We start from the raw sequence: 12,500 nt of genomic DNA on the forward strand, positions 1-12,500 counted from the left end.
AAGAGAAAGAGTGAGGGTGAGTGTTGTAAAATAGTAAAGAGAAAGAGGAGGAGAGGAGAGAGTGAGAGAGAGTTAGAGAGGAAGAGAGAGGGAGTGAGAGGAAAGAGAGAGGTGAGGAGACAGAGAGGGGTTAGAGAGTAAGAGAGAGGGAGGTGAGAGTAAGAGGGGGATGAAAGAGATTTAGAGAGGCTAGAGTGTTAGAGAGTTTGCGCACCAGTGTAGTAGAGCCACACTGGTCTGGTCTGCTCTGGTCAAGTCCAAAGGGGGAAAAAGAGAGAGAGAGAGAGAGAGAGACAGTGAGAGAGAGGGAAAGAGAGAGAGAGAGAGAGAGAGAGAGAGAGAGAGAGAGACAGTGAGAGAGAGGGAAAGAGAGACCGAGGGGGATAGTAAAGGCAGTCAGAGACTACAGCACCTGTCCTGTCTAATCCAGAAAAAAACATCTGCGTACCAATACACTTCTACATCTACATCAGGTAAGCGACTTAACGCACGTGTGTGTGTGTGTGTGTGTGTGTGTGTGTGTGTGTGTGTGTGTGTGTGTGTGTGTGTGTGTGTGTGTGTGTGTGTGTGTATGTGTGTGTGTGTGTGTGTGTGTGTCTGTGTGTGTGTGTGTGTGTGTGTGTGTGTGTGTGTATGTGTATGTGTATGTGTGTGTGCGTGTGTGTGTGTGACTGTGTACAGATGAGAAAAGAGTCAGCACAGATGTGTGTGTGTGTGTGTGTGTGTGTGTGTGTGTGTGTGTGTGTGTGTGTGTGTGTGTGTGTGTGTGTGTGGGTGTGTGTGTGTGTGCATGTGCGCGTGTGTGTGTGTGTGTGTGTGATAGAGAGAGTATAACCTGAGATGTGTATAAGTGTGGGTATGATGCACTTTATCAGTAATGTATCAGCACAGTTGCTAGTTTTCTTCACTCTGACTAACCAGTTAAAAATAATCCCTTTGAGTCAAGTCATCATCATAGACGAAACTCTGGTACATGTGAAATGACTGCAACAGTAGACATTTTGGGCAAATATTATGGCGTACAGGTGATCAACAAATAAAAAGGCCTGTGAAGTCATCACTTTAAGAGGTGATCTGGTAGCTGTATGTTTACATATTCTTTTCCGCCTTCCCATAGTCTCATCATGATGCGCCTGGATGTAGTCACAGGATTCCTGTTCAACTTGTTTTTCTAAAAGGCGCTTACAATATTTTCCATTGATACGCTATACTGTACTGTACTGCGCTTTAACAAATACTGTAAAACAGTCTTGATACCTATAGCTTAATGGTATCAGCGAGTGGAGCTTTGGTTCATATCATGGTGAGATATGTGCTCTCTTGTCAGTGAAAATAGCCAGAGTGCTGTTGTCTTTGTAGTCTTGAGAAATCGATATCAGCTGTCGCGGCCTGCAGTCAAAGTTTATCTCTGAGCTTCTGTGAGGAACCCTGATGGAAAAGCCTTCCTGTGGCCACGCTTCTGATTATAAACTTGAAATAGACTTTGAGAAGCAGCCAGCTCTCCTGCCTCAATCTGTTCTATTCTATTCTATTCTATTCTATTCTATTCTATTCTATTCTATATTGACACAACACAACACAGCACAACACAACACAACACAACACAGCACAGCACAGCACAGCACAACACAACACAACACAACACAACACAACACAACACAACACAACACAACACAACACAACACAACACAACACAACACAACACAACACAACACAACACAGCACAGCACAGCACAACACAACACAACACAACACAACACAACACAACACAACACAACACAACACACTATTAACTTGTAATTACATTACATTACACCAAGTAGACACGTTCATCCAAAGCAACTTACAGTAATAGTCCTTCTCTATTCCCAGAGCTACTAATGTGTATCAACAAGACTGAATAAAAGTGGCAGCAAGGAACTTGCTCTGTTTAGTACACTACAAGGCAAGGCAGTATTGGTCGTGCACCACAAGGCAAAGCTAGATACAGCACAGCACAGGACAGGCTGCTTTACATAATGTGCACTGATGTTGTCGACGGTGGTGAAGACAGCGTTACAAGAGGCTGCAGCGGCAGCGACACATAGATGTCATTGTTAGAAACCAGCCCGGGTCCTTTTTGATGAGGACACCTTTTAGCATGGAATTTGCATGGGATATTTGCGGTGCCAGTCCGTGTATGTGTGGCCACGTGGTGTGTGTGTGTGTGTGTGAGTGTGAGTGTGAGTGTGAGTGTGAGTGTGAGTGTACGTGTGCGTGTGCATGTGTGTGTGAGCGAGAGAGAGAGAGAGAGAGAGAGAGAGAGAGAGAGAGAGAGAGAGAGAGAGAGAGAGAGAGAGAGAGAGAGAGAGAGAGAGAGAGAGAGAGAGAGAGAGAGAGAGAGTAACCTGAGATGTGTGTAATAAATATGAGGCACTCTGACAGTGAGGTAATGACCAAACTCTGCATCCAGCATAATTGGGAGCCTCTTTCTTTGGAGACGTAGGAGCCACAAGTATTCTTAGGACACTCAGTGAGCAGATTCTTTTAGTTTTGTTTAAAACTCCAATTACATTTTTGATATGACAAACGTCCATCTGTCAGTCAAAATAAAGAAGTAAAATGTGTGTAGTGTGTGTGTGTGTGTGTGTGTGTGTGTGTGTGTGTGTGTGTGTGTGTGTGTGTGTGTGTGTGTGTGTGTGTGTGTGTGTGTGTGTGTGTGTGTGTGTGTGTGTGTGTGTGTGTGTGTGTGTGTGTGTGTGTGTGTGTGTGTCATTGGGGTGCGGGAATGTGTGGGTGAATGGTCAGAGAGTGTTGGCTTAGGATGACGATGAGTAGAGTAAGGGGGTTGGGGTGGTGTTTGGGATATGCACTGGATTTATGTCTCTGGGGTTAAGTGGGCCTGTCACGGGGACTAAAGAGGTGTTGCGTAAAGAAAGAGGGCATGAGAGTGCATCCTTACGACTGTGTTTGGTTTTTGGGAATGACTCTGCATGAATTGTTGAGTCTGTGCATGTCTGCATATATAAATATTTGTACCCGATGTGTGCATCTCTCTCTCTCTCTCTCTCTCTCTCTCTCTCTCTCTCTCTCTCTCTCTCTCTCTCTCTCTCTCTCTCTCTCTCTCTCTCTCTCTCTCTCTCTCTCTCTCTCTCTGTGCATGTGCGTGTGTCTGACACATCGCCTGTGTGTTTTTTTGCTGATCTGGTGTGAGGTTGTTGTATGTAGTTGTGTGAAGAGGTTTGCAAAACAGCTTAAAAATTAGCTTTAGTAGGCTAACTGTAACTGTAACTGTAAGCAAACTACGTTGGGTTTTCCAATGTATCTACTCAGTGTGGTGAATGTGGTATGGTGTGGAGTGGTGTGGCGTGATGTAGCTGTATTCTTATGAGGAGTTCCGCCGAAGCAGCCAAAGTTACAAAAAAAAAAATGCTTTAGCGAAAAAGCTGTAAGGCATAATCTATTGTGTGAGCAGTGGTGTTAGCATGCTCTGTGCAAGGGTTTGAAAGGATGTTTGGGGGGGGCAATCCACAAGCATACGACAGCTGGAACAGTCTATCTTTGCAGAGTATATTTAACCCTGGGCTCTTGGGACCTGCTCTACACTTTATCCATTGAAGAGCCACTGTTGATACCGTAAACAATCAGCCCTAGCGACAGTAACTATGTGGCCCCTGACAGAGAAAGAGCCAGGGAGGCTGCAAGCAATATGCCCACTGAGTCCTCCAATTCTTGCTCGCCTATGTTAGTGGCAAGAATCAAGCAGCATGCGTAAAGACAAATCAGCCTGAGGCTAAGGTTAATATTGAGGTTAAAGGTTAAAGGTTACAATTGTTAGTGTAAATAAATAGTGATTAAAACACAAGACAACAAAGTGCCAAAATAATGATAAAACAGTAGACTACTGACTAACAAGCTAATGAGGAGTGTATATTCAGTCCATAAAGTAGGGTAGAGGTTTTTTCTTTTAATTTATGGTGTGGACAAATAATGCATAATCCAATATCCAAAATGCATTTAGTACACCGGTTAAAAAAGGGTTGGCAGAGATGGCACATGGTAGGCCTAATGAATGTCTTATATAATAATATGCATGAGTCCACTAGTGTGATGTCTTGTGTGGCTGCGTGGTGTGCTGTGATGCAGCCATGAGGCCGGAGGGGTCAAGGTGACTTTGAGAAGTCCAAGTGGATCACATCAGGGTGGCTAGCCGCTAGCAGCAGGACACCGGAACCCACTGAATCACCCACAAACACAACCAGAATCAGAACTGAATCATATTTTGTTTAACCCTTTGAGGTGAGCCTCTGTTATAACCTTACTGTTACCAAAATTGTAATGACCAAGTCTAAACCTATTACCCCTGTCATAGCAATGTCATTATGATGTTCAGTAGTTGAGTCTTTACAGCAATGAGTAAACAGGCCTGCTGTCAGACTTATCTGCAAAAAGAGGTGCCAGTGGCCACAGTAGAGACAAATGTGATCTTTCACTGCCATGTGTCGCAAACAAGTGGTCTGGTGATTAGCATGAAATGCAAAATTGGATGACGTGGAGGTGAAAGATATGTATAATGGGACAGTGTACATTTTCCATTTGTAACAAAAGACAAACTGTATGATGAAAAAAATGCATATTTGAATATCACTGGAATGTAATGGGCTGGGCGTTGAAAAACATTTGGACTCGATCAGCCTCAGGCCTTATCTGCCCTATATACATTCAGTCCAGAAGTGACAATATTAAACAGCTTGCTAAGTTTACCTTATTCACTCATGACATTACTTATTGGGATATTTGATCGTGTGTGCTTTAGCTCATTACCTTAAAGATAACTATCTTTTAACATTTTTATATTTTGACATTTGTACTCTGGTCATTCGTTGTTTGCTTTTCTGCTAGCGATTCATTTTGTTCTACCCAATTTGCAGCCTCTCAAGAAAAAAATAATGACTTTAATTGCTCTGGCTACATGTATTGCTTCTGGCGTGAAAACAAACTTTCAGTAGTGGATTAATGCAGTATGAAAATGTCTGGTGCCTGGGGAAAAGGGGATAATAGTACGCCTCATTTGGAAAGAACACAAACAAAAGAGAGATATTCAAAATGCACCAGCTGGAAGGTAGAAGGGAGGCAGAGGTACAGAAGGCCTACTGTATCATTCCCTGCTTCATATCCCTGTTTCAAAGCAAAAAGTAAGCAGTAACTGCTCATAGCTCCGAACCCGATATAATGCTAAGTGCTTTAAAATTGTTCTGTTGTTGAGCCCCAGAAGTGTAAAGTAGATTATTGACATGGCTATTTCATTACTCTATTGCCTCTTTTCCACTGCCAGTGTTCTGGTAGGCCTACAGCTCGAATAAGCACGACTCGGACGACACTTTTTGCTTAAGGATTCAGCCATGTCCTGCCTATTCGAAAAGCAAACAGTGGCGACCGAGTCGCTCTTTGTCGAGCTGTAGGCCTACCAGAAAACTGGCAGTGGAAAAGAGGCATAAGTCAGTGGTTTTCAAAGTAGGGACCAGGGACTCCTGGGGGGTCACAGGGGGGTGCTAGTAGAGGGGGCACAGCAAGTTAGCAGTAAAAGCATAGCAAAAAAAATTGAATAAAATAGATGGCAAAAGTAAAGAATAATCACCAACCCCAACCGTAAAATTCTAAAATTAAATGAAATTATATTGGCACTAGTTAAGAACGGCATTATATTCGATGGCATCTCTGGTGAAGGATCTATTGTGACTGTGATCATTTACTTCTTTACAATGTAATTAACTAAGTATTATTTATGTTTCCTGTTGTTGTTGGATGGGTTTTGCACCAACTCCATCGTCTTGTGAAACTGGTGGACATAAAAAGTGTGGCACGCCTCATGTCAGGGGGGCCTTGACTGGAAACTACAGGCATGTAGGGGGGCTGTTTCATGGTAAAGTTTGGGAACCCCTGCTCTATGTATATCTCCACATGCTTTCCAGATAAATATTCTGCATTATATTAGTAATTTAATTTAACTTTATATATACTGTTTATATATGGGACAAAGGGGGAACTTGTCCCGGGGCCAGGGACAGAAGGGGCCCACCCGACCCAGAATTTGGTTCTCATTACATTGTTTTGGAAGGAGGGGCACTTTCAGATGACTTTGTCCTGGGCCCAGCCAAAGCTGCCAGCGACCCTGTGTGTGTGTGCACGTGCGTGCATGTAACGTTATGGATAGATGAGCGACTCAGCAAGGTTACCTGTGTTCAGGAAACGTGTCCCCAGCCATCCAGCCTTGAAACCTCTGAAGAGAGGAAAGGAGAGGAGAGTGGGTCAGAGGTGAGCGAGGATGTCATGTTCAGTCCACAGCTGTCTTGTTTGTGGAATTCAAATGGGCTCCTTTTGAGGACCCGCACTCGTACAGCCTGTCTGATACCTATCGAAGCATGCTTTGCTAACGTAAACAAACCCTGCAACCAGTCAGTGACCTCAGCTGGTAGTTCCCTCCCGAAATCAAAACATTGAGGTCAGTCAGGTGAGCTCCTAATAAATTAGCTCAGCGTTTCCCAAACTATGGTTCATAACCCCTAGGGGGATCACAGGAAGCACTCAGAGAGAGAGACGTTAATTTGAAATTAATCCCTTTACGCAGAGCCTATGTAACCTTACTGCCACCAACATTGTAATGACCAAGTCTTTAAGTGTTACTTAAGGCTCTTGGTAATGTCATGACAATGTTGTTGTTATGAGGTTGTAGGAGTCTTTTCAGCAACGAGTGAACAGGCCCTCTGGTTTGCGCATCTGCACAAAGAGAATACAATGTAGCAATAAGGCAGAAAAAGTTTGGGAAGTGCTCTGTTAGCTGAAGCAAATGTCCACTTGTTGCCGCATCAGCAGACAGAAGGCAGAGTACTGGACTTGTTCAGCTCTGCTCAGGGCAAGGCGTGACAGCTTGCTTTACATGATGTGCACTGATGTCTGCAGTCATGATTTCAGAGTGGAAGAGGCTGGCATAGCACACAGCACAGTAGGGCTAGGCAATATGACGACATACAGTACCGGTATATCGTGAGAACAATAGAAAAGTGTCTATTGTGCCCTTTCTTTCCATTTTCATGAACTTATTTTATCCATTATTACAGTTCATGTAAAATTGTATATAATTTATTAATATTTGTGTCACTATGCACACATTAAGCTTACATACTGTAACTGCAAAAAGAATAATGACAAGATTCATCTTAAAGAAACGTGGTTTTGTGACAAGAAACAGCGTGTATGACAGTTGAAAATAAAGAGAATAAGTGAGTACTTTAATACTAATACATACATAATTGTGGTTTACTGAGTGCAGCTTATTAGTTTGCAATGTTCACTATTTGTGCACAATAGTGCAGGGGTTCCCAAACGTTCCCAAACGGGCCAACTTGTCACGGCCCCCCTAGCACCCCCTCACGGCCCCCCAGGGGTCCCTGGCCCGGCTTTGAAAACCACTGGTATCGTGTGTGTGTGTGTGTGTGTGTGTGTGTGTGTGTGTGTGTGTGTGTGTGTGTGTGTGTGTGTGTGTGTGTGTGTGTGTGTGTGTGTGTGTGTGTGTGTGTGTGTGTGTGTGTAGGGTCAATTGAGAATGAGAGAGGCCGGATAAAGAAAGACAAAAGAATGCAGAGAGGTACTGTACTGTATAGACAAGCCGAAAATAAAAGAGAAGAGAGAGAATGACAGACACCAGAAAAGAATGAGGGACAGAGAATGAAAGTAAGAGGTAAAAAAAATAAGAGTGGGAGAGCAAGACAGAGAGAGAGAGAGAGAGGGAGGCCATGAATGATTCAGGTCTAGAGAGTAACAAACTGTCCCTCACACCAGGAGTTGCTAGGCAACCGAAAGACTATACACCTCTCCTGAAAGCCACTAAAGGACAATGGCTGGACAACTTTTTTTACCCTGGACACACACACACACACACACACACACACACATACACACACACACACACACACACACACACACACACACACACACACACACACACACACACACACACACACATACACACACACACACACACCCATCTTACCTCTCCTGTGTGTTTGTGGCAGGATTGTGGACGTTTCGCTGGAAATATGTCCAAGCAGCAGCAGTCATCCAACGTCAAGGCCCTGGGGGTGAGTCCCACAACTACTTACCTGTTCACCTGTTTACCTGTCCACTTGCCTGTGTCTGTCTTTATGTCTTTAAGCAGGTGCATCTGTTTTCAGAGTGTGCACCTTGTTTCCTTGGTGCTCTTAGACTTGCAGGATAGATGAAATCCGAGGCACTCAAGGTTGCAATGTTTATACTCTTTATTGTATGCTTACTGTTATTTATTTTTTTAAATTGTAATGCCTACGTAACTTTAAGTGCCTCTTATTTCATCAGTTTATTTACCTACTGTACCTGAAGGAGTGTACAGGGTAATGAGGAGAGACTTTTTTCTGTACAGGTAACAATGCTTGCTGATTTACCATACCGGAGAAACTTAACTTAACTCAAAAACGTGTGTGCAAACGGCATGTTCTCTGTTGATGGATAGGCCCAACAACTGCCATGTTATGGTGGACTGTTGTTAACTTTAAGAGTGGGGGGTTTAGGGTGGGAGTGGGGGAGACTCTGAGTGAATGTAGCCTATTGTACTGTATAAGTGTCCTCCTGCCAGTCTCCTGTATTGTGTTTTGTTGTCATGGGGGCCCCTTGAAAATGAGATATCTCAACGGGCTATGCCCCCAAGACCAATACGTTGAAATTGAAATTTAGTTTAGTAAGTTACGTAATTTACATCACCATCCCTGGTTACAATCTACATGTGGATAACAGTATTATATAATCAGACTATAGCCTATGCTAGAGTCAGTAATATGTATGCACACACAGTGTACAAGTACTTCGAACAAATGTTAGGTCCAAGCGATAATTCTCAGCCCAAGATACTGAGTTACGTGTTATTGCACAGTGTGTTGCACTACTGCATTGGGTCTCTATCAAGGTGTAACCCTGTGAGCAAAGTTACTTTTTCATCACCTCTGACACCAAACCTGTTCAATAAACACTCATTTTTTTCAACTCAAGTTATTTCCTCTTAACACTGAGTGCCATCTGTAAAAACAAAAACACACACATTGCAGTTTTTCTCTTTTTTATATATCATTTCATACAAATGCACACAGGCATTACAGTACAGCAGTTGATCCACAATGAATTCACGTCAGGCTCGTCAAGGTCAATGTACAGTACAGTACGTAGTAACACACTCACAGAATGCTGCTGTTGTGTAGCCATTGCTTTAGCCTACCCTCTGTGGGGACAGGACGTGCAGTATACTCCCCATATAGCAAAACTCTTCTTCAATAAACCTCATGTGTATAAAAATAGGCCTTTTGATAATCTTCCTCCTCCAGCGCAGGTACTTAGGTTATTGCCAATCGTCATCGACTCCTGTTGTTGTGTGTGTGTGTGTGTGTGTGTGTGTGTGTGTGTGTGTGTGTGTGTGTGTGTGTGTGTGTGTGTGTGTGTGTGTGTGTGTGTGTGTGTGTGTGTGTGTGTGTGTGTTTGTGTGTATGTGTGTGGGGGGGGGTGGTCGTGTTAAATGGGTGTCTGGAGATGGGGTAGGGTAGGGTGTGTGTGTGTGTGTTTGCGTGTGTTGTGCACAATGGGGGGTGGGGGAGTCGGGGTAAATGGGCGTCTGGTGGTAGGGTAGGGTGTGTGTGTGTGTGTGTGTGTGTGTGTGTGTGTGTGTGTGTGTGTGTGTGTGTGTGTGTGTGTGTGTGTGTGTGTGTGTGTGTGTGTGTGTGTGTGTGTGTGTGTGTTGGGGATTGTGCAGAACTTGTAGTAATAGAAGCAGCACGAGCAAGTGTGCGTGTATGTGGTGTGTGTGTGTGTGTGTGTGTGTGTGTGTGTTCATAAAATACACAAGTTCATCACTACAGAGCAGACGTGATATACAATTAATTAGCTCAATGTACAAACACCAGACACGCAGCCAAAAAATAGACACTTTTGTTCTCCCACATACACCCCCCATTCCCCTCGCTCAGTAGTAGTTTAGTAGTAGTATAAACTCTCAGTAATTAGGTATTATTTATTATTTATAGAATAAAAACACAACACCACTGTGCGATGTGAACGGCAGACAAGGTTTTGGAGTATTTTAGACCTATCAAAAAGAGCTCAGACCTGTACAGAGAAAGCGAGAGAGAGAGAGAGAGAGAGAGAGAGGGGTGGGGTGGTGGAAGGATATAGGGAGACTCTGCATGCAGTCACACCAGATAGAGAAGACATTGCCAGGCTTGTTAGCTTGAGCGCTGGGTATTAAAACCCCTTGGCTGTGGAGAGCCAGCTGTTCACCGGGATTCAAAATCGGCAGCTGCTTCAGGCAGATAATGCACCAGACTAGCAAAGGAGGGGGGGATAAAGAAAGAAAGAACGAAAGAACGAAAGAAAGAACGAAAGAAAGAACGAAAGAAAGAAAGAAAGAAAGAAAGAAAGAAAGAAAGAAAGAAAGAAAGAAAGAAAAAGAAAGAAAGTACAATCTCACAGAAAGAAAAGGCAATATACTGGTAAACAGAATATGAGGAGGATGGACAGTCCAAAGACACTGCCATGAGAGTATAAAAACAGGTTAGGGTGAATACATGTAGAATAGATTGAACCAAAGATACAGTGCAAATATGAAGAGAGAAGACACTAGGAATGCAAAAAGGTACTTCAAGCAATCTACACTTGTTCCACAAAAAGATATATTATTAGTTAGTCTTAAATTATTCCATAACCAAAAACTCAGTGGGCAGCAGCACAGCCAATGTCTTTAATGGCTTTATCTACAGGTCTACCCCAGTTAAGACAATATCATATGTACCCCTCTTAATCAGCAGGTATGGTCGCTTCACCACAAGATATGAAGAGCTTTGTTGCAAAATGACTTATATCCATTTCCGAACATTTCGTGAAATTGACATTTTTGTTTTGGGCATTGCATTAGCCTGGGTTTACCAGACCACATACTTCGTAATTCATTTTTAGTGTGCATCCTTAATGCCCTGGAGCGCGTGGGTGGGAGGAGTGGGCACAGCTCTTGTTTGAAATGAGTGGTGACCAATCGCTGACAGTTAAGATCATGACATTTGTTATTATGCGCCCAAGTGCGTTCGCTTATTGGCCGATTGACATTATTGACAATTGAACCCTCCCCAGGGAAGCGTGATCAGACCATTTGTGGATTATGACGTTATTCAAAATGAATGCTCTGGCCTGTCAGGCTAGCATGGCATTGCATTGCATTGCAAAATGCATTTGAAAAAGGTTCGAAAAAGTAATTTGAATGGCAAGAATTTACGCATGGGTGAAGGGACATCGGATCAGTTATGTCCAATAATAAAATGAAAAAAAAAAGTCAAAAAACGTTTAAGTCAATTTGCAATGAAACTCAATATACAGTACGCATATACTGTACCCCTCTTGATCAGCAGGTGTGTTCACTTCACCACAAGATATTCTCTCTTGCAGTCGTTGTACCAGTATGCAGTCGCTGCCACTGGAAATTCAAGACAATAATGTTGGGCACCAATTGCAAAGATTTGCGATTGCGTTGTGATCAAAATCCTAAAATGCTCCAGGCACTCCACAGAGAAGCACGGCCAGACTACCGTAGTGGAGCCAATCCTTTTGACGGAAGTACGTAGGATGGCTCGCGAGGCTAGCTTTGTGGAGCTGTAAGGCTGGCTCTCAGGTATCTCTCTATGAGGCCTTTAACGTTGTAAAGAGACTGATCTCCTGGTTCTACACAAGTACTCATTATGTGGCCATAATTCAGAACTGACACCAACTGATGAAGTTGTGTAGGAGTGAAGGAGTGGAGGTCTTCCAAGCTCCATAATAGAAGTCCAGTTGCACGTTTTGGACCATGACTGTGAAACCGTTGATATCAGATATCCAGACAAATGGCTTTTTTGGGAGTTGTGTTTGTTGTTGTCAAGACCACCACCATCTTGTTCTGTCAAAGTGTAACTGGCTGTAGGCTAGTGTGACGGAGGTCATCTTGCACCTGTTCACCCCCTCGGGGATCGAACGTGCGACCTCGTCAACTACAACAATGGGAGACACTGTATGAGGCTATGGGAGACACTGTATGAGGCTATTGGAGGGAGGTTTACCAACGTTCCACGCCAACTCTGCTAGTTAGCCTCCGTTACACTCTCCCCCTTAAACCTCACTCCCATCCCGGGTCAGCGGCACCACTGTGACGGAGGTCATCTTGCACCTGGTCACCCCCCTCGGAGATCGAACGTGCGACCTCGTCAACTACAACGGTCCGGCAATGGGAGACACAGTACGATACCGCTGGGCCAAGAGACTAGTCTATCGGCCCAACGGCACTGAGACTGTATGAGGCTATCGGAGGGAGGTTTACCAACGTTCCACGCCAACTCTGCTAGTTAGCCTCCGTTACACTAGAGGGGTTTCTTGTGCATTGTGTACCTCACAGCCTTCTCTCTCTCTCTCTCTCTCTCTCTCTC

The 12,500-nt window shown here is 43.8% G+C and overlaps 1 protein-coding gene across 1 annotated transcript in view; it reads left to right on the plus strand.

Moving 5' to 3' along the window:
- The first annotated feature begins 37 nt into the window (after nucleotides 1-37).
- Nucleotides 38-12,500, plus strand: part of smpx (small muscle protein X-linked) — a 19,139-nt gene continuing 6,676 nt past the window's right edge. Inside the window, exons 1-2 of the mRNA XM_063206261.1 lie at nucleotides 38-473; nucleotides 8,052-8,117. Coding sequence (XP_063062331.1) covers nucleotides 8,076-8,117 — 42 coding nt within the window. The 5' untranslated portion in view covers nucleotides 38-473; nucleotides 8,052-8,075. The remainder of the gene's footprint in view (nucleotides 474-8,051; nucleotides 8,118-12,500) is intronic.

The sequence above is a fragment of the Engraulis encrasicolus genome, chromosome 9 (assembly GCF_034702125.1).
Source record: "Engraulis encrasicolus isolate BLACKSEA-1 chromosome 9, IST_EnEncr_1.0, whole genome shotgun sequence".
In the NCBI taxonomy this organism is placed as follows: Eukaryota; Metazoa; Chordata; class Actinopteri; order Clupeiformes; family Engraulidae; genus Engraulis; species Engraulis encrasicolus.